At 56.6% G+C, this 19,522-nt stretch overlaps 2 protein-coding genes across 8 annotated transcripts; one reads left to right on the top strand and one right to left on the bottom strand.

Moving 5' to 3' along the window:
- The first annotated feature begins 224 nt into the window (after positions 1–224).
- ALG3 (ALG3 alpha-1,3- mannosyltransferase) lies at positions 225–9,650 on the top strand. 7 transcript variants are annotated; one of them, XM_060150147.1, is made up of 9 exons: positions 225–567; positions 2,449–2,548; positions 2,646–2,793; positions 2,903–3,063; positions 3,555–3,675; positions 4,100–4,305; positions 4,446–4,523; positions 5,117–5,260; positions 5,404–5,652. In XM_060150147.1, exons 1-9 carry the CDS (start codon positions 225–227, stop codon positions 5,564–5,566), a joined length of 1,464 nt encoding a protein of 487 aa, XP_060006130.1. In that variant the 3' UTR covers positions 5,567–5,652. The 7 variants fall into 7 exon arrangements, with proteins under 7 accessions (XP_060006130.1, XP_060006132.1, XP_060006136.1 ...); XM_060150149.1 differs by having other exon boundaries at positions 4,446–4,524; positions 5,120–5,260; XM_060150151.1 differs by having other exon boundaries at positions 401–604.
- VWA5B2 (von Willebrand factor A domain containing 5B2) lies at positions 5,739–18,189 on the bottom strand. The gene is made up of 21 exons (XM_060150146.1): positions 18,082–18,189; positions 17,396–17,504; positions 17,046–17,191; positions 16,791–16,961; positions 14,685–14,904; positions 14,355–14,512; positions 13,697–13,828; positions 13,390–13,514; positions 12,832–12,987; positions 12,287–12,397; positions 11,998–12,206; positions 11,798–11,909; positions 11,163–11,348; positions 10,119–10,290; positions 9,719–10,032; positions 9,011–9,200; positions 8,553–8,909; positions 7,149–7,286; positions 6,965–7,048; positions 6,646–6,890; positions 5,739–6,559 (listed from the first exon to the last, which is right to left on the bottom strand). The coding sequence occupies exons 3-21, from the start codon at positions 17,182–17,184 to the stop codon at positions 6,011–6,013; spliced, it is 3,768 nt and encodes a 1,255-aa protein (XP_060006129.1). The 5' UTR covers positions 17,185–17,191; positions 17,396–17,504; positions 18,082–18,189; the 3' UTR covers positions 5,739–6,010.
- Between the last annotated feature and the right edge of the window lie 1,333 nt (positions 18,190–19,522).

Raw genomic sequence — 19,522 nt, 5'->3', positions numbered from 1 at the left:
GGGAGTAGCGCGGACAGAGTTCTTGCTCTCCAGGAAAGACTGGCATGAACGCAGATATTACCAACATAGGCGAAGTGTTATGCTAGGCGGGGGAGGTGCGGAGGAGGGGGGGGAGACATGGCGTGGGCAGGAATGTTACTTTTCTGGACAAACGTTCGATCCACATTAGCTCTTGTGTGCCCAGGGCTAAGTGTGTACTGAGGAGTAAGACTATTCCTGCTCGTATGGAGCACGCAGTCCATCAGGGGAGACATGTGGAAGAAGTAGATTTTAGTGGAGTAAATAAGGACTCCGGCAACTCCAGTCAGCCCTCGGTCCGTTGGGGCACGCGGCGCGGGAAGCGGAACCTAAGTACCAAAGGGTCGGGCTTCCGGGGTAGCGGGCCGGCAAGTGCGGCGCACCTTCAAGATGGCGGCAGGCCTGAGGAAACGCGGCCGGGCAGGTCCCGCAGCTCGGGCGGTGGGACTGTGCGGGCAGTGGCTGCGGCGCGCCTGGCAAGAGCGGCGCCTACTGCTGCTGGAACCGCGCTACACGCTGAAGGTGGCCGCCTGCCTCTGCCTGGCGGAGGTGGGCATCACCTTCTGGGTCATTCACAGGGTGGCATGTGAGTGCGCCGAGGGGGAGAGGAGGGTGGGAAGGGGGACCGAACCCCCGACCAAAACTGGGACCCACATTCGGAGCTCAGACTTAGACCCCTGATCCACTCAGTCATCAGTTGCAGACTCGTATCTTTTACCCAAATCCTGCTCCGCGGAGAGCCAAACCCGATCTTAATCCCTCCCAGAAAACCTGGGTCCAAGTTAATGGCTGCTGCTGCTGTTTGTCTCTGTGGCTTTGGACACGTCACTTCCCTTGCTGGGTCTCAGTCTTCTCATCTGTTCAATTCTGAGGTCTGGAAGTCTCTTCTCAGTGATGGCATTTTCTGACGGTTTGAGTCTGTTTGGCATTATTGGTGACTCCTCTCCAGGCTGAAAACACTGGACTTAAGGCTTACTTGCTAAAGACATATTTCAATACATATTTATTGAGTGCTTATTATATGGCTTACACTATGCTAGGTACCAAGGGTACAGTGGTGAAAAAGACAGACACATTTCCTACTTACGTGTGTGGGCCTGGACAAAGATAACAGAAAATTACAACACATCATATTCATCATGATGGTAGTAGACAGGGTGCTTTAAAGGACATAGGAGGGCATTTAATGCAGACTTGAGGAGTCAGAGAAGGCTTCCGAGAGAGTGCTCCTCGAAAGATAAGAGCTAGTTCCTTGAGGAAAGAGACAAAAGGGGTGTGTGTGGGGGGGAAGAGTACTCTAGGCAGAGAGAATCCTGTATCAAAGAGCTCCTGTCAAAAGAGAAAGTCTGTTTCCTTTGAGGAACTGAAAGAATTTTTTCAGAGCTGGAACACAGAAATCAAGTGAGGGTAGTACTAAGAGATGAGATTGCAGAAGTCAAGACAAGATCATGAAGGAATCTGTACGCTGTGTTAAGGAGATAGTTAGCATGGTGTTTAAGAATTTAGAGCTCCATGTGTTCCAATCTCAACTCTACCCTTCCTAGCTCAGTGTTCTTGAGCTAGTCACTTAACCTTATTAATTCATAATTTCATCTTCTAAAAATGGGAAGAATAGAATTTGGTCTTTATCTTAAGAGCCTTGGGGAATCATTGAAGAGTTTTAAGCAGAGAAATGTGATATGATTTCTATTATAGGATGAGCTCTCCGGTTGCAGGGTGGAAAATATATTGTAGTGGGGTGAAAGTGGAAGCTGGGAGCCTCGTTAGGGAGTTCTTGCACCATTGTGGCTAGAGATTATGTTAGGCCCAAATTTGAGTGCATGATAGCAGAGAAGGATGAGATAGTAGAGATATTTAGGATAAAGAATAGGCAGGGGGTTCCCTGATGGCACAGTGGTTGAGAGTCCACCTGCCGATGCAGGGGACACGGGTTCATGCCCCAGGCCGGGAAGATCCCACATGCTGCAGAGAGGCTAGGCCCGTGAGCCATGGCCACTGAGCCTGCGCGTCCAGAGCCTGTGCTCCGCAACGGGAGAGGCCACAACAGTGAGAGGCCGGCGTACTGCAAAAAAAAAAAAAAAAAAAAAAAAAAAAAAAAAGAATAGGCAGGACTTGGTGACTGGGGGTTGGAAATGAAAGAGAAGGAAGTATCAAAGGTGTTTCCCAGGTTTGTGACTTGAGCAGCTGAGAGGTTAATGGTGCCATTCATGGAACCCAGGAAGGGGAGCAGATTTGGAGTGAAAGGTTATGAATTCCATTACAGGCATGTTTGAGTTTGAGATACCTGGGTTCACCCAGAGAATGTCAGATAGGCCTTTAGAGAAGGGGTTATGTTAGAAGTCCCGAGGATGAGCTGGAACTGTGCTTTGATGGGCTGAGGCAGAGAAATTCTGAACCTGGAAGTAACCACACCATCCTGTCGTTTTCCAGATACAGAGATTGATTGGAAAGCCTACATGGCTGAGGTGGAGGGCGTCATCAATGGCACCTATGACTATACTCAACTGCGGGGTGACACTGGACCTCTTGTGTGAGTGGGGATCGGCTGTTCAGTGAGGATGGGAGGGGCTGACTGGATGCCAGGCCGGATAGCTTGACCCAGACTCACATTCTTTCTCCTCTTCCAGGTACCCAGCCGGCTTTGTGTACATCTTTATGGGGCTATACTATGCCACTGGCCGGGGCACTGACATCCGCATGGCCCAGCACATCTTCGCTGTGCTCTACCTGGCCACTTTGCTGCTTGTCTTCTTGATTTACCACCAGACCTGCAAGGTGAGTCCTCACTACCAGGAACAGGGGGCCCCAAACTGGGAGGGCTGGGGAGTGGGGATGGTTCAGGGTTGGTGAGCTGACCTTTTTCCCCACTGTGCCCACCTCTCAGGTACCTCCCTTCGTCTTTTTCTTCATGTGCTGTGCCTCTTACCGTGTCCACTCCATCTTTGTGCTGCGGCTCTTCAACGATCCAGTGGCCATGGTGCTGCTCTTCCTCAGTATCAACCTCCTGCTGGCCCAGCGCTGGAGCTGGGGCTGCTGCTGTTTCAGGTCAACACCCCTCCCTTCTGGCCCCCTCTTTCATTTTCTGTATTCCATCACTTTCTCCCCAATTTTCTGCAGCAGAGGAAGTAAGAGAGTGGCCAGACAGTGTAGGTCAGTTAGGGCCATACTAGGTGAGTCCAGGATGTGTAGAAAGTCTTCACCCCCAGGCCCCCTACACACACACCCTCTTCCCATCCTCTGTTTCCTCCAGACAGCATCTGCTGTTGGCGTTGGTCATTGCACTTTCTAAATACTCAATATATATTTGCTCACTTAGTCTGAGTGTAGAGACAAGGTATGAGCACCCTACTCCCAGCCTCTTCCCAGGCTTCCTTATCCTCCCTCCAGCAGTTCTGGGTATGAGTGCTCACCTTCTGCCTGGAGCTTGCTGGCAGGGGAGGGGAGGAGTTGCTGTGGTGATGGTGGGCTGTACATCTTTGGGTGGGGTGCATGGCCCTGGAGCTGATCTCCACTCTCCTCTCCCCTATCCACTGCAGCCTGGCAGTCTCTGTGAAGATGAATGTGCTGCTCTTCGCCCCTGGGTTACTATTCCTTCTCCTCAGGCAATTTGGCCTCCGTGGGGCCCTCCCCAAGCTGGGCATCTGTGCTGTCCTTCAGGTATTCCCTCCTTACCCTTTCCCCTTTCTAATGAAGTGGAGGCCACTCTGTCTGGCCTCCTTTCATCCTTGAGACTTCCTCAAAGACAAGAGACAGAGTTTTGGAGTTGATTCTGATCTGGGCAGCCACCACCTCTAGGCTTTGGTTTCTTTAGCTGTCAAACAAGGGTGTTGAACTACATGGTCTCTGAGAGCCTTTCTAACTCTGCGCATTTATGACTTGGTGAATCCAAACTTAAAGCACTGTTATTACCTGCTTCTTTGGCCCAAGGCTCTTGTCTGGATGGGTGGGCTGGCTTTCTTGCTATTCCTAGTGGGAGTTAGGGATCCTCTGAGACCTATACCCTGTTCCCCCTCCTCTCAGTGATTAGCATGAGGCTGAGGGTGAGCCTGGGCAGCTCTGTTGACATCACACCCATCCTCAGGTGGTGCTGGGGCTACCCTTCCTGCTGGAGAACCCCATCGGCTATGTATCCCGCTCCTTTGACCTTGGCCGCCAGTTTCTCTTCCGCTGGACAGTGAACTGGCGCTTCCTCCCCGAGGCCCTCTTCCTGCATCGTGCCTTCCACCTGGCACTTTTGACTGCCCACCTCACCCTGCTCTTGCTCTTTGCCCTCTGCAGGTGGCACAGGTGAGAAAGGGGAGCAATTTCATGAGCAGACATGGGGGAAGGAGTGAAAGGCCTAGGCCTTAGGGGCTGCATGGGGAGATGTTGAGCTCCGCTTGGCCCACATTGGGGGCTTGATAAATGTCTCAGTGGCTTCTCCCCAGGACAGGGGAAAGTATCCTGTCACTGCTGAAGGATCCCTCCAAAAGGAAGTTTCCACTCCAGCCCCTCACACCCAACCATATCCTTTAAATCATGGGAAGGTAAGTCTTGCCCTCTCCAGCTGAAGTTGGGGTCCTTGTCAACTAGCCCTGCATGGCTGGTGACCTGGGAGAGGGAAAAGGAGATAGCAGTAATAGCTACAGGGCCCATTCATAGAGCTCTTACCAATACTGTGCTGAGCACTTTACATATTTAAGCATTTTTTATTCTTTATTCTAAATATTATTGAGTTACCATTATGAATGCTCACTCTCTGCCTGGTGCTGCCCTAAGAGGTTTACATACATTCTAACATTTAAAGCTCACAAGAGACTCTGTTTTATCCTCACTTTACAGATTTTAAAGATGGGAAAATTAGGGCTTTAAGAAGTTAAGTAATTTGCCAAGGTCACATAGCTAGTAAGTGATGACTCGTTAGGCGTTAGGGCTCTAGATATTACTGCCTCCACATCAGACTGAGGAATAGGTCCAGAGAGGTTAAGAAACTTGCCCAAAGGTATGCATCTAGGAACAGCAGAGCCAAGGGGCTATCTGACCCCAAAACTTTTGTCCCTCTGCTTTGAAACCTCCCTACCCCTTCTGCTCCTGCCCTTGGCCTTGACCACTGTATACAGATTGTTTCTGCCCTCTTCACCTCCAACTTCATTGGCATCTGCTTCAGCCGCTCCCTTCACTACCAGTTCTACGTCTGGTATTTCCACACACTGCCCTACCTCCTGTGGGCCACGCCTGCACGCTGGCTCACACACCTGCTCAGGTACCAGCTGGGACAACCTGGGGGCGTGGGAAGGGGTAGGGAGCTCCTCATCCCAAGACTGTGACCATGGAGGGGCAGGGGGTGAGCTGAAGTGCTGCAGGCCTAGAACCTGGACGGACCTGGAGCTTATTTCTCATCTCCAGGTTGCTGGTGCTGGGGCTCATTGAGCTCTCCTGGAACACATACCCATCCACGTCCTGCAGCTCTGGTGCCCTGCACATGTGCCATGCTGTCATCCTGCTGCAGCTCTGGCTGGGCCCCCAGCCTTTCCCCAAGATCATCCAGCACAGCAAGAAAGCCCACTGAGATCCATCTCTTCCCCTCCAGTCTATTCTCAGGACCCTGGTTGGGGATGGACTGTGTGCCCTTCCCAATAAACTTTCTGAAGTCCACTTCTGTGCAGCCTACATGGAGGTACCTGGACCAAGCTGTGAGGGACAGGCACGCAGCAGATAAAGAACTCATTCAGACAGTCCTAAGAGGCACTTTATTGCGTAGGATTTAGGGACTGTGGCTCTCTCCCCTTCTACTGCACTGCACAGAGCTCAGAGGGGAAGGGGCATGGGGCGGAAGGAGCAGGAGAGAGCACAGGCAGGCACTTTTTGTGGGGCAAGAGGATTTTGTGAAGGGAACGAGAAGCAGTAGGGGCGGACTGTCACCAGCCCACCCCTTCCCAGCACCAAGAGGCCGGCTCTGGGTGGCAGTGACTTGAGTTTGTTGGGGGGTGCCAGCCAGAGCAACCAGTGACCCTCACATGTTTGCTGGGCTGTAGCACAGCAGGTGCAGCTGCAGGTTCTGGTCCCAGTGGCGCAGCAGCAGGAAGAGACCCCGGGCTGCGGCCTTGAGGTTGGCCAGGTCGAGGCCGTCGGGCAGGTGCTGGGCCTGCAGCCAACAGTCAGCCTTAGCTGCCGCCAGTTCCCACTCGCCGAAGGCCGCGGCACAGCGGTGCTCCAACCACGCAAGCGCCACAGCAGTGGCCCAAGTCCGGCCCCGCAGGTCGGCACCACCAGGCCCTTCCGCCCCCTCCGAGGCCTCGGTGTCTGAGCCCCGGCCACTGTCCACCTGGCCTGGACCCTCGGAGCCTGAACTGGGGGATGGGCTGCAAGAGGCCGTGGCACTGTCACCCTGGCCAGCACCATGGCCTAGAAGTGCCCAGGGAGAGGAGGCCGAGGTGGGGCTGAGGCTGGTGCGATGCGCAGCGAAGGGCGAGGCGCGGCACAGGCGCTCCCGCGAGATGCGCACCGCTGTGCAAAACGGCGCGTCTAGGCGGAAGGAGCCAGGTGCCTCCTGCAAGCGCACCTGAGGAGAGAGGAGGTGGGGGGAGAATCGAGCTGAGACAGCGCCCTGGCCCTGGCAGTGCCACCCTCCACCTCCCGAGTCCTCACCAAGGGCAGGTAGTCATGGTTGCTGCCTTCACTGTTGCTGTCACTGGCTTGGCCCGTGTTGGGGCTGCAGAGTCTATGGCTGTCTGGGCCTCTGGCCTTCTGACGGCCCAGGCTGAGCCGAGAGGGAGGCTCAGGGGGCAGACGATGAGGACCTCCGATGGGGGCTGCGCGGTCCCCCAAAGCAGAACTGGAGTTGCCAATTTGGTCCGGCTCCCAGCCGCCTGCCAGAGAGCCTCCCTTAAGTCCTGAACTGGAGCCATTCAGTGGTGGTCCCTAAGCCTTGGTTGGTCCCTACCATTTACCCAAACTTGAGTGTTACCTTTAGAGTGGACGGCTGTGGGCAGAGGAGCTGCATCTAGATGACCTTGAGAGGCAGGAGGGGTGCCTGGGGGTTCGGCTAGCTCTGCAGGGGCACAGAAGACAGGGGTGAGGTATGTCTCAGAGGGTGGCCAGTGAGATGAGAACCCGCACCTGGGAGGTCACCTGGAAGGGACCTTACCTACCTGAGCTGTGCACCTGCAGGGCTGAAGGTAGGACCTCTCTGGTGGTAGCATCCACAGCTACAGGGCAGGTGAAGCAGGAAGGGGCAGAGCTGACCTTGCTTGTCTGAAGGGCTCGGAGCCAGGGCCTCCGGGCATGACCTGCAAAACCAAGGGGCCGGGCTTCCCTGGTGGCGCAGTGGTTTAAAATCTGCCTGCCAATGCAGGGGACACGGGTTCGAGCCCTGGTCCGGGAAGATCCCACATGCCGCGGAACAACTAGGCCCGTGAGCCACAATTACTGAGCCTGCGCATCTGGAGCCTGTGCTCTGCAGCAAGAGAGGCTGTGATAGTGAGAGGTCCACGCACCGCGATGAAGAGTGGCCCCCACTTGCCGCAACTAGGGAAAGCCCTCGCACAGAAACGAAGACCCAACACAGCCATAAATAAATAAAATTTAAAACAAAACAAAACAAAACAAAAAAAACCCAAGGGGCCACATGTTGACTGGGAGGGGGGTGTGCTCCCAGCACCCACTCTCTACAAAGGGCTTCACAGAAAAAATCTCAGTGCTCCCATAGCTTCTCCCTCTGTACATATTTTTGGGTTTTTTTGGCTGTGCCTCCAGGCTTGCAGGATCTTAGTAGTTCCCAGACCAAGGATTGGACCTGGGCCCCAGCAGTGAAAGCACTGAGTCCTAACCACTGGACCACCAGGGAATTCCCAGCCTTCTGTCCACTTTTGAACAGAGTGGAGTTCCTTCTTGGGGTCAGCTCAGACTCCTCAGCTTTGACAAGAAGTGGTTAGGCTGAACACTCAACCACATTGTACCAGGACTAGGCCCCTGGCCACCCACAAAGTCAACATTCTGGATACAGCCCAGAGGAGGCATTGACTGGTACCTTTTCCATCCACTCATTTCAGCACTGCCCAACAGAACTTCCTGCAATGATGGAAATGTTCTACATCTGCATGATCCAGTATAGTAGCCACTAGTCCCATGTGACTCTTAAGCCTTTGAAGTGTGGCTAGTGCAACTGAAGAACTGACATTTTAACTTTATTTAATTTTAATAATCTTCCTAAATGACAGATTTGTTTTTATGTTATGGGCACTGTGAATCATTACAAGATGAAATTCCCTCTCTGTTGGCTGCTAGGAAGCTTGCCAGTTTGGGGTCCCATGCTTGCAAGGGCACAAAACCTCATGGTGTGCATCTTTGATATAATCTCATTCTCTGCTTCCTTTTATTATCCCTTTTTTCCCCATTGCCCTGCTTAATTTTTTTTCTTAACAATGTGGGTGAGCCGCCTCAAATCACTTGTGAGCAAGGTGAGGTATGGCGAGTGATCCCACAGACCTATGCCTCTGCCACTCTCTGTCCCATACAGGCTCCTTGAGCCCTGACTGGGGCCACCAGCAACTCACCCCGGTCAGCCCTGGTCTCGCCCCGTCCTCGGAGAGCCAGCTGCTCGTTGTCCCGGACCACGGAAGCCGCTGTCAGTCGATGGAGTGCTTGGTCCCAAGCATTTCCGCTTTCAGGGGGTGACGGAGGCAGTGAGCCAGCATCCCTAGGCCCCCACAGCATCTCCAGCCCAACGCCCACCTCCCAGCTCATAGGCTGCTCCCCGCACAGGGCCCGGATCACCACATGGCAGCGCGGAGGCTGGGGAGGCAGTGGTATTGCTGGAGGGGCCAACTCCCCACTGGGGGGAACAGCCGTGAACAAGAAGGGTGGTTCCATCAACATGTCCCAGTCCATGGGGGCTGGGGAGAGCAGGTTTCCTGGGGAGAGACGATGGTAGGAGCAGGGGCAGTGGAGTGCCCTGGGCTCCACCTCCCCAAAGTCTACCTGGTGTCAGAACCCAGCTCCCCATAACCCTTACCTGAGTCATCCAGGCCCTGTCCCAGCAGCTGCCCTGGCTCAGGGCCTGGCCCATCTGGTGCTACACCCAGAGAGGGGTGCCGGAGATGGCCAGGGACTGAGTTCACCCGGCCGGGGGGCGATGAGAGGCTTCGGCCAGTTAGAGCTGCTCTGTGTCGACGGCCCAGCACCTCAGCACTCAAGGCCCCAGTCTGCATGTGTGAAGGTGGGGGGGGTCCAATGGTCAAGGAATGCAGAGCTCCTGGACATCAGACATACATACACAGCTGGCCACATGCCCCTTTGTCTGGAACCCTGGATGGCTGCTCACCACCCTTAGGGGTGAGGCCAGACTCCTTCTGGTGCCTGACCCCCTTCCCATCGTCATCTCACTCCATGCCTATGTCTCAGTTGAGGTTATTGCTTGTCTGTTTTTATTCATGTCTTCTCCCGTTTTGCCTAGCTAACTTCTTATTCTTCCAGAGGTGCCTCTTGCTTTCCTGACTCCCTCAGACAGGGTTAGTCACCTTGACTCTGAACCCCCATAAAGCCACATCCCTGTGCTCATCAATGTATGTTGCATGGATTCATCACTATACATTATACCATCATTACCCATCTATTTCTTCAGGTAGACTTCATAGTAACCACTGCACAATTTATGGCATACAGCCAATGGTCAATAAATATTTGCTGGATACATGGTAGATGGATGTGGATTGAATCTCACCTTGACTGGAGCCAGTGGGGGTGGAGGCAGGGGGCAGGAGTGGGAGCCAGCAGATTCTCCCCAGGCCAGGCTGCGGCAGCCCTGCTGAGAAGGGGGATCCAGGGGAGCACTGCCTTCGGGGGACCCAGGGCCCTGGGAGACGGGGGACTCGCTGCTGCCTGTGGAGCCTGGGCCTGGCTCTGGGCTGGCAGAGCAGTGGGTAAGCACATACTGCTCCCGGATGTACGAGGACTGGAAGATGCGGCGCCATATGGCTGTGTCAGAAGAGGGGTTAGGTCCAGGGTCCGTGACTGGGTCTGTCAGAGCATCAGTACCTATTGGGAGGCAGGAGAATAGATCCCAGCCCTGGCCCCTCCCCCTGCCCACTCCTCCTCCAACACACATACACTCAGGCACTCACTCCGATCTGAGTCCCCAGCAGCCCACGGGCTGGACAGCTCTGCTGACACAGTGCCTGTTCCCAGTGGCTCTGAGGTGCCAGTGGGCTCGGTGCCAGGGCTGGTGGCAGATGGTGCTTCCTCTGGGGATGGGAACACGGAGCTGCCCAAGCTCTGCCAGCCAGGCTCTTGGCCCTGGAGAGGGATAGACGTTGGGGGAAAAACAACAACAACTGATTATAGTTATACACTACCTCTTTCCAAACAGGATTTAAGATGACTCACTGCAAGAGGCGATAAAGATAATAAACCAGAAGTGAAAGCCCAGTACTAAGGAAAGAGGAAGCATACATGCTGACCATAGGGTTACTAGAGATGCTGTGGCTGAGCTGCAGGTTTGGCCCTGAGCTTCCTGGCAGCCAGGGAAAAAGACCAGCAGTCCATTATACAGCTCTCCTGATCAAAAAGTAGGAAGCATGCTTGGTTCTTCTAGAGAGATAAAGCTTTTCATAATAAAAATAACAGTCATTTATCCAACTCCTCCTATGTGTCAAGTATCCTACCAAGAGCACACATGTTATGACTTCTAATTACAACCTTATGAAAAAAATCAGTACAAGGAAATGGGCTCAGAGAGGTTAAGTGACTTGTCCAAAATCAAATGGTTAGTACATGGCAGAGTGGGGATTTGAGATTTCACTTAGACAATGCTCTGTCTGTCCCTGAATGTTACAGGAAATAATCCAGATGGTGCTTTTTGCAGGCACTGTGTGAAGTAATGAGCAAGTTTCAACAAAAACCTTGAAACTAATGCTGGCGCTGTTCCCTGTAACTGTGTGCTTTAGTGACCAAGGGTAGCACTTTACAGGACAGCTCAGTGGAAGACCTTATGAGGGAGGCAGGCTGCAGCCACCTTGAGGGACCCAGTATCGTCTCTAAGGAGGTCTAGTGGGTAGCAGTAGGAGCGTTTGGCAGAGAGAGGCACAGGGAATAGGAAATGGGTTTTGCAGAGATGCAGGGGCTTCAGCCATCCCAGGCCCACCTCCCACACCCCAGCCCAGGCTTACCCCTAGGGGGCGGGACCGGAAGCCGTCCACCCTGAAGAGTGAGCAGTAACCGAGCAGCTGGTCCCCAGGATAGAGCGCTGGGATCTCCCGGGGCGTCAGCAGTGCCTCCACCGCATCGGGCACAAACCAGTCCACAGAGATGTCGCTCAACGCAGGCTCCAGTGCCTTCCGCAGGGCCTGCACCAGCTGTGAGGAGTGACCAGAGGGAGGCCATGGGAGAGAAAGAGGTGCCACACAGCCAACAGAGTGGGAAGGCTGCCCTTCTGCTGATGCCATCTACCCAGCCCCTGGCTGAGGGGAGCAGGGTCCGGCTGGGGTTGGGGGAAGGAATGGGGGTAGGAACAAGCAAGGGGACTGAGTGTTCAGTGCTCAGGGCTCGGTGCTTCTCCTGGCCTGAACTGTGCCACGTGGATAAGGCAAGACTTTTCAAAGATATGGCTTAGTACCTGGACAAAACTGAGAGCAAGATTTGGGGAGCAGTCAGAGGCCATGTCCCCCACACTTCCAGCCTCCTGTAGCACCCCACAGCAGGGTGCCTGGAGACCCCACGACCTGACCAGGTTCTGTTTCAGACTCAGTGCAACTTGGGAGGAGGACTTAGACGCATAGGGAACAGGGCCCAGGCTCAAGCTCACCATGGGCTGCAGCCTTTCCCCAGGCCTCAGGAAGTAGGCCTGGCCCCTGCTGAGGGCAGACAGACCCTGCAGCAGCTGGCGGCAGGCAGGCCCCAGCCCAAAGGAGAAGCACCTGACAAGAGAAGGGGAGCAGCCGTGACCTTCCGGAGCCTCTCTGGGAGGCCAACCTCAGGATCCTGGCTCTGCCCACTCCATCCTACCTGGCTGCCCCCCGGTGCCACCTCATGAGCTCCAGGGTGTGGTGGGTCGCAGCAGCCATGGGCGAGGCAGCAGTGAGCAGGAACAGCTGCCGAGGGTGGGCCCTGTGCTGGGGCTGCCCAAGGGCCCAGTCCAGTGCAGACCTCACATCCGGCGGGCCGCCCGCAGCCTGCAGCATCTCAACGCTCTCGCAGATCAGCTTCACAGCTTCCTGGAGGAAAAGGACATGGGCTGGGCCACACTGGCTGAGACGCCTCTGGCTAGGCCACCAAAGCCCCGGGCCACACTCACATCATTGCAAGGCCGGCTCTCTGGGAAGAGGGGCTGCACCAATGTGCCAAACGTGGCCAGGTTGATGAGTGTCTGGGGCGGGAGCGACTTCACAGCCAAAACGATGGCATCCTGGGGAGAGCCAGGGAGGGCAGGTGAGGCAGGCCCCACTGGCACCGGTAGAGAACAAGGGATGCCAGATTGCTTGCTTTCTCCAGGCCGTGTGTAGAATGAGGGGTAATCTGGGTGAGGCCCTGTGTGTGTGAGGCTGTGAGTGAGACCCTGGCATGTGAGGGAGACTCTGTATGAGAGATGATTGTGCATGTGACCCTGGAGGTGTATGTGAATCCTTGGGTTTGAGATTCGGTGTGACTGAATGTAACTTTACATATGAAAGAGGCGCTTGGAATCTGGGAGAAATGCATGTATGTATGAGCATGAGAAGGAGAGAGAGGGGTAGGGGTGTGTGTGTGTGTGTGTGTGTCTTCGGGAGGCTGCCCCCCAGCCCACCTCAGACCCACTGCTGCACCTAACCCCAGGCCTGCCCACACCGTGCTCCCACAGGCCTTGTGTGCCATGCTGCTGCCATCCAACAGGAAGAGGAGCTCCCGAGTTGCTGTGCCCAGGTGTCCAGGCTTGGAGCTCAGGTCCGGGCAGAAGCTGAGCACCAGCACGGGGTTCAGCAGGATGTCCTTGTGGAAGCGTCGCTGCAGGAACCACACCTGAGCACGGGAGCCCCAAGTCACCCTGGGCCGGGCTGAGTGCAGCTCCGACCTAGGCTGGCAGCAGGACCTAGCCCCGGAGACTTTTTCAATCCAGTCCACCCAGAGGGGGCACCCTATTGTAGTCATCTGAATAAAAGCGAGGGCAGAGACAAGTGGCTGTCCTCTGCCTAGGTCAGTCCTACCCCCAATCCTCCAAGACACATTCCAGGGACACTTGAGTGGGCCCTCCTGTGAAAATACTCATCAGTCCTCTGGGAGGGTAGTGGCAGCTACTGAGAGCTCCTGCTAAGAGCAGAAGCCCCCTGCCCATCCCAACGTAAGCCTGCTCGCCTTCTCCTCCTGCACTAACACAGCCAGAAGTGGGACCAGGGGCCAGGCCGGGACCCCAGGCAGCCATACCTGCCGGTCCCCCTCACTGTCCCTTCGCTGCAGCCTCTGGAAATCCCGGCGGGCCCTCACCTGGGCCTCATATTCTGCTGAGCTCAGGCTGCCGGCCTCCAGCATCAGGTGTGGCTGGTGGGGCTCTGGGGAGAAGGGGACACAGCTCTGTCAGGGAAGTCCCTGTCTCTAGACCCCAACTGCTCAGGCCCACTGTCCTGGGAGAACTTTGCCGGTCCGGCCTCCCTGTACCACCAGGCCCACCCTCACAAATGAGGTGGTCCTGAAGCAGGTCAGAGCTGGCCTACTGTGTGTCCCAGTCTCTCACCACTGGGGTGCAGCAGGATCTCCAAGGCCCGGTCGCAGTGGTGGCCCTCTGCCAGTGTGACACAGATGGTGGCTGCAGAGCTGGCATGAGGGGGGGCATCTGCCCGCAGAGCATGAGAGGGGCTCTCCAGGCCTGAGGGATGTAGAGGCAGGGAGAGGTGATGATTGCCCCACCCCAAGCCAGTACTAAGAGCACAACTATCACCTTCCCAGGCAATAGTGCTGGGGGCCGGGATCATGACTGATTGAGCTCAGCTCTCAGAGTCCAAGCTATGGAGTGGGCAAGCGGGGATTTACCTGCTTTCATGGACTGGGAGCAGAATTCCCAGGTGCATCCTGCCTGGCCAAACAGTTCTATATCAACCAACTGCTGATTTAACGTCCTGGTCCACCTCGTGCACAAGAAAACTCAAATTCATCACTTGGACCGGTCTCATTGTAAGCATCTCTCTTCTCATTGGCGAGTGGAGTGGGATATAAATAAATGACACTGACAAACCTAGGGGTGTGTTTGTTGTGTGGAAGTGGCCAGGGGGTGATCGCACCGTGAGACTAGAGGTTCCTAAGGCTTAGGTCCCTGTCTTCTTTTTGTCCTGTGTTCCTCCCATCCCTGAGCCTTCAGTTATTTCCCAGTCAGCTATGCTGGGAGGGGCACCCACCTGCGAGCAGGCATGGCCCGGTCACCAGCATCTCGAAGGAGAAAGTGTACGGGGCCGGGCAACGGGCAGGGCCTGAGAACACGTCCAGAGGGGCAGCTGGCTCCTCCCAGGCCGGCCCCTCCCCCTCAGGGCTGCCCATTCCGAAGCAGCTGGTGGGGCTGGAAAGGAACACAAGGAGGGTCACTACCAGGGCCCCTAGCCCCTCTGGCTGACTGGCCTCAGCCCTTCCCCACCCTGCCCATCCCCCGGGGCACCCTGCCAAAGCCCCCTCACCCGCACTAGACCCAGAGAAGTCGAGGGAGGGACGAAGAGAATCACCATAGGCCCAACCTGTCGTCACAGAGCCCCGGAGGCCTGGGGGGCCCCAGCGGGCCTGGCGGGGCCAGAGGGGTGAGCACGGAGGGCAGGGCCACGCACAGCACCCCGTCAGGCCTGGAGGGCAGCTCCCGGCTGCTGCGCAGGGTCACTGTCATGGTGCCGGCTGCGGCGATGAGGCCTGTGGGCAGCACCAGTGTGGACCGGGCCTGGGCCAGATCCAAGACAAGATGACCTATGATGAGTGAGGAAAGGGGTCAGAGGGGGCTGGAAGCAGACGAGATGGGGGAATCTGGGGGTGGGAGCAGGCACTGAATCAGGGGAGCTTGGGCAAGGAGGATTTTGTGAGGTTGGAGGGATGCTGGGCTAATGCACTGGTGAGGCAGGATGGAGGCATGAGATGAACGATGGTTGAAGGAGAGGCAGGTTGATGGTAGAAGGAGCTGGCTGTCATTAGGAAAGGCAGCAGTGACATCACTGCTAATAGAGGGCTGAGGAGAAGGGGGCATGTCCACACCACCCTAAGGTCCTGGGGGACCCATACCCTCCACCTCTCTTTCTTTACCTGCTCCAGCCTGTTCAACCCTTGGGCCTCATCGTCCTAAAGAACCCTCGCTGACATCTCCCATAGCCTGGTACCCACCTGCTCACAAATTCCCTGCTCATGCACAGTCACGGACTCCCCACCGCCCACTAGGTGTGGCTCCAGAATTTTCTACCCAAGAGGAATCCAGGAACTGTAATCCACTTGGAAGCTAGCTAGAGGACATTTACATACCAAGCACATCATTTTACTTAGATCTCGGTTTGTTTGGGGACGGGTGGAGTCATGGGCATCACCACTGCTGCTAAAGGGAAAATGGCCAGGGGTATACAGTGATGGTCAAGGCCCTACATGGTCTGGCCCCAGCCTACCTTTACAGCCCTACTTCACCTCATTTCCCCACAATAATCATTGACCCATTCTTTTGAAAAATACTTGCTGAATAAATGAAGGGAAGAAAAAAATGGAAGGAAAAAAAGGAAGGTAAGAAGGAAGAAAGGGGCTTCCATCCCAGGCAGCTGAGGCTTGGGACAGTCTGATACAGGGAAGAGAGCACAGTGTCAGGTTTTGAGTCTCCACTCTGTGATTTCTAATTCTATCCTTTGGTAACTCTCTTGTTTAGAGGAGCCTTGGTTTCCTCATTTATAAAATGGGGGTCATAATTATATGTCAAGGACTGCGGTGAGGAATGAATGAGATGATATACATGAAGCATCCAACGTTTAAGAGACTGCTGCTGTTACTTTTGTCACCTATAGAAGGGGGAAGGAGAACAACACTTGCGTTACATACCTCTCTGGATTCATATGAGGTGACATCAGTGACTGGGCTTTGTCAACTGTGAATCACTATAAACATGAGGTATTTTATTACCATCACCCAGTATAACTTACTTCGAAACCTTTGCTTACACGATTGCCCCTGCCTGGGGTGCCTTTCCTCTCCTCTCCATATCACTACATCCAACCCTTCCTTTCAGTCAAATGCTGGCTCCACTTTCTTCTGGAATTTTCCTGAGGCCTCAGCCTAGAGCTCACTCTGGCCTCGAACTACCTGCTGGGCTTGTGCCAACCCTCAACACCACTGAATTCTGTTCCTCTTCTCACCCAGATGGTAAATCCCATGTGCAGGAATCAAGTGAATGTACAAATAAATAAAGGAATGAAGTGCAAGCCAGAAAACCTAGCAGAGGGGTGGGCTTCCATCCCCTCACCCAGCACTCACTGATCCTCTTTGTGCTACATTTTGTGCCAGATGCTGGGATTCTGGGACTCCGAGATGACCAAAACCCCGTCCCAGGCTCAGGAGCTAAAGCTCCAGAGGGAGAGAGAGACGTGTGGACTGCCTGCCTTGCCTATCTACCTGGCTGCAAACCTCGGGTCAGGCCTGGTTCACATTCCCCCAGCACCTGGCCCACGTCAGAGGCCCAGTCCTCCACTGTGGAATAAAGGGATGAATCAATGAATGAAAAAAACAGTGGCTGGAGCGGGGACAGAGAGGGGCGGGATGCAGAGCGGTGCAGGAACTAAAGTGCAGCTGCTTTCAGGGAGATGGGGCGGGAAGCGCCCTGGACTCACCCTGCGCACAGCGGCGGGGTGTTGAGGCCCCCAGCGCGGGGCCCACCGCGCGGCAGCAGGCGTCCTGCGAGCGGCGCCGGCTCTGCAGCTGGAAGGAGACGCGCCGTCCGGCGGCCTCCGCCTCGAAGCCCGAAACCACTTCGGCCTCGGCCAGCGGGTACACAAACACGCCTGGGGCGGGAGGGGGCCACAGGCGATGTCGGACCTTGCTAGGCTTGCGCTGGCCACCACCCTGTGCCCCCGCCCGGGCCTCACCGTCCACAGGCTGCGGCTGTGGGTTGTGGTAGGTGAGCCGGGCCCGCAGGCTGAGGCAGGGTCCATTGGCGCAGGCCCGAACCCAGGAGTCCGTGAGCGGCAGCGGCGTCCAGCTGGAGGGGCAGTACAGGCCGGGCATGGTGCCTCTGGTGGAGGGGGTGCTCGATGAGGGGTGCGCGGCGTGAGTTCAGGGCGTTCCGCCCCACCCTCCTGAAAGCAGGCGGGGAGGCTCTAACTCCGGCGCTGGGACGCGGACCTGCAGGGGGCGCGAGGCTGAGCCCGGCCCGGCGGACAGGTGGCGAGGGGAGGGAGGCAGCGGGGGTGGCGGGATGGGCATCTTCGCCGGTTACCTGGGAAGCCGGGGCGGAGCGCAGCTCCAGGCAGCACGGGGACCCGGGGAGCGGAGGGTTAATGTTTAACTGGAGCTACGGGCGCCCAGCAGTCCCGCCGCCGGCTCCTCTAGGGGCGGGGGGGGGGGTAGTGTCGCAGCTGTTCCATCACACCCTCCCGGGCCTCACCGCCACCCCAGTACCTGCCGGCCCCCCGGGGCTCCCCGCGGCTGCCAGCTGTTGGAAGTGGCGCGGGTGGAGAGGTGGAAGATGCTCTGGGTGGGGAGCAAGGGTTTAAAGGGCCAGCATCCTTCTGGGTGTCCCCAGCCCAGCAAGGGATAGCAGGGGCGGGGTGGGACGGGGAGCCGAAGGGCCGCAGTCCCTCTCTCTCTCTCTCTCTCTCTCTCGGGCTCCTCAACTGACAGGGGCGCTGAGACGGGCTGCAGGCCGGAGTGGAGGGGATTGGGTTGGGAAGAACGAGATGGGAAGCGAAAGGAGGGGGGCTTACGGAGGCAAGACCAGGAGAGGTGTTGGGCAGAGGGATTAGTTGGCATCCGTCCAGGGCACCTCTCCCCATCCTGGCAGAAGTGACCTGGGATTGGGAAGGGGGGCTGCAGTCGCCGCCGCCCGCACAGCCGAACTGTCTATGGATGCTGCGGGCTGGGTCTGGGGATCGTCCCCCTCCCCTCAGGCAGCCCCAGCCTCACCGTCGCGTCCTCTGCGGAGTTCTGGGCGCCACGACGGGACCAGGATAGGTGGTACCGCCTCTGCGACCCGGTCCACATTCAGTCTGGACACCTGCCGGGCTCCCGCCGCGACCGCTCTGAGTCCGCCCAGGGGCGTCGGCCCGGTGGGTGCTGGTCCAGCCCCCGCTCGGAAGGCGGCCCCTCCAGCTGGCCTTGGCCCCGCCTGTCGCTGCGGCGGGGCTGCTGCTCCCCGCCCCCTTCGGGCGCGGTACCGCCTCCGCGCCAGCGCCGGCCGCTCCAGCCAGACCAGGCGCCGCAGTGCAGGAACCGCGTCCTCGCCCCGCGCAGCCCCCCATCAGTGCGGGGCGGAGGCCTTCGAGGCTCCACCCTTTCCGTCCTTCAGGAAGTGAGGGGCTCTGCAAGTGCAGCAGAGGGGCTCAATTTTCAGTCCCCCCGTCCCCGCACTGCAGCAACCCCAGCTATCCTGATATTACCCCACCCCTGCCCCCTCACCCCTCACCCCCACAATGGCTCAGCTTTTCATCACTGCAGTGACCCTCATCACTGCAGCGAACCCCAGAGCCCCATCACCGTAGGAACCCCGAGCCCCCAAGAAGCCCGACCCTTTCCTGTGCAAAGCGCTACTTCACTGCAGAAACCTCCCCCTCCCCCATCCCTGCAGGTGTCTTCAGCTAGTGTGATCACTTCCGTGACCACTCACTCCAAGCAGGGAATCCCCATCACTGAAGGAGTTCTCCCCCCTCCAACAGCCAACCTTCCCACCACTGCTGTGCCATCTCCCCACTTTTTCTGGGGATGGGGAGGGTAGGCAGGATTGCCCTCTCAAGCTATAACTTCTGGGTACCTTCAGTTGCCCACCACCTTGGAGTGAGGCCTTTCGGCCTGCAGAGCCTTCTGGCAGCTGCAGACTGCCCCCATTGTAGCAGTGACCCCTCACCCCATCACTGAAGCACCTGTAGCAGAAAACATCCCTGCCTGTTATCAGGTTCCTTTGTTACTGGCTGAAATTTCGTGCACTTGACAGTGTTATGCTGCAAAAGACTAGGGAAGTCTGTAAAATCTTCCCCAGGATCCCTGAGGGAGAATCTGGGAGTCCTGGGAAAGTGACCGTGTTGGGGGTCACCCATGCAAGCTTTCTTGGAGAGGCCACACTCAGATTCTGCCAAGAGAGCTTGAGGAGAGCTGGGAGTGGGGGGCAGCCAGTAGGGAGTGGGCTTCAAGTCAGGCTCAGGGTTCTCACCCCTCCCCATTTACTGTATCCTGATTCCAGTCACTAGCTCCATGCTGGTCCCAGGGGGGATCCCCTGCCTCCTTGAGCACCTGAACCCTCCACTCCAGCCCTTTCCCTTGCTTGAACCACTTAGCATGGTGGAGATAGCTTGGCCTTTTCCCAGGGAACTTCATGGGTGGAAATGCACAGGGATGATACAGGAGGCATAGC

Source organism: Lagenorhynchus albirostris, chromosome 5, assembly GCF_949774975.1.
Source record: "Lagenorhynchus albirostris chromosome 5, mLagAlb1.1, whole genome shotgun sequence".
Taxonomy (NCBI): Eukaryota; Metazoa; Chordata; class Mammalia; order Artiodactyla; family Delphinidae; genus Lagenorhynchus; species Lagenorhynchus albirostris.
Note: the sequence above shows the minus strand (reverse complement) of the source record. Positions and strands in the feature narration are given on the sequence as shown.

Bases quoted from the DNA above. Each gene is read 5' to 3' on its own strand.
- ALG3 (XM_060150147.1), top strand. From the start codon at position 225: ATGGAGCACGCAGTCCATCAGGGGAGACATGTGGAAGAAGTAGATTTT. The intron at 2,794-2,902 runs GTGAGTCCTCAC...CCCACCTCTCAG, and splicing joins TTTACCACCAGACCTGCAAG to GTACCTCCCTTCGTCTTTTT. The intron at 3,676-4,099 runs GTATTCCCTCCT...ACCCATCCTCAG, and splicing joins GCATCTGTGCTGTCCTTCAG to GTGGTGCTGGGGCTACCCTT.
- VWA5B2 (XM_060150146.1), bottom strand. From the start codon at position 17,184: ATGCCCGGCCTGTACTGCCCCTCCAGCTGGACGCCGCTGCCGCTCACG. The intron at 16,962-17,045 runs GTGAGGCCCGGG...CTCCCGCCCCAG, and splicing joins ACAGCCGCAGCCTGTGGACG to GCGTGTTTGTGTACCCGCTG. The intron at 7,049-7,148 runs GTAGGTAAGGTC...GTGCCCCTGCAG, and splicing joins CCTGCAGGTGCACAGCTCAG to AGCTAGCCGAACCCCCAGGC.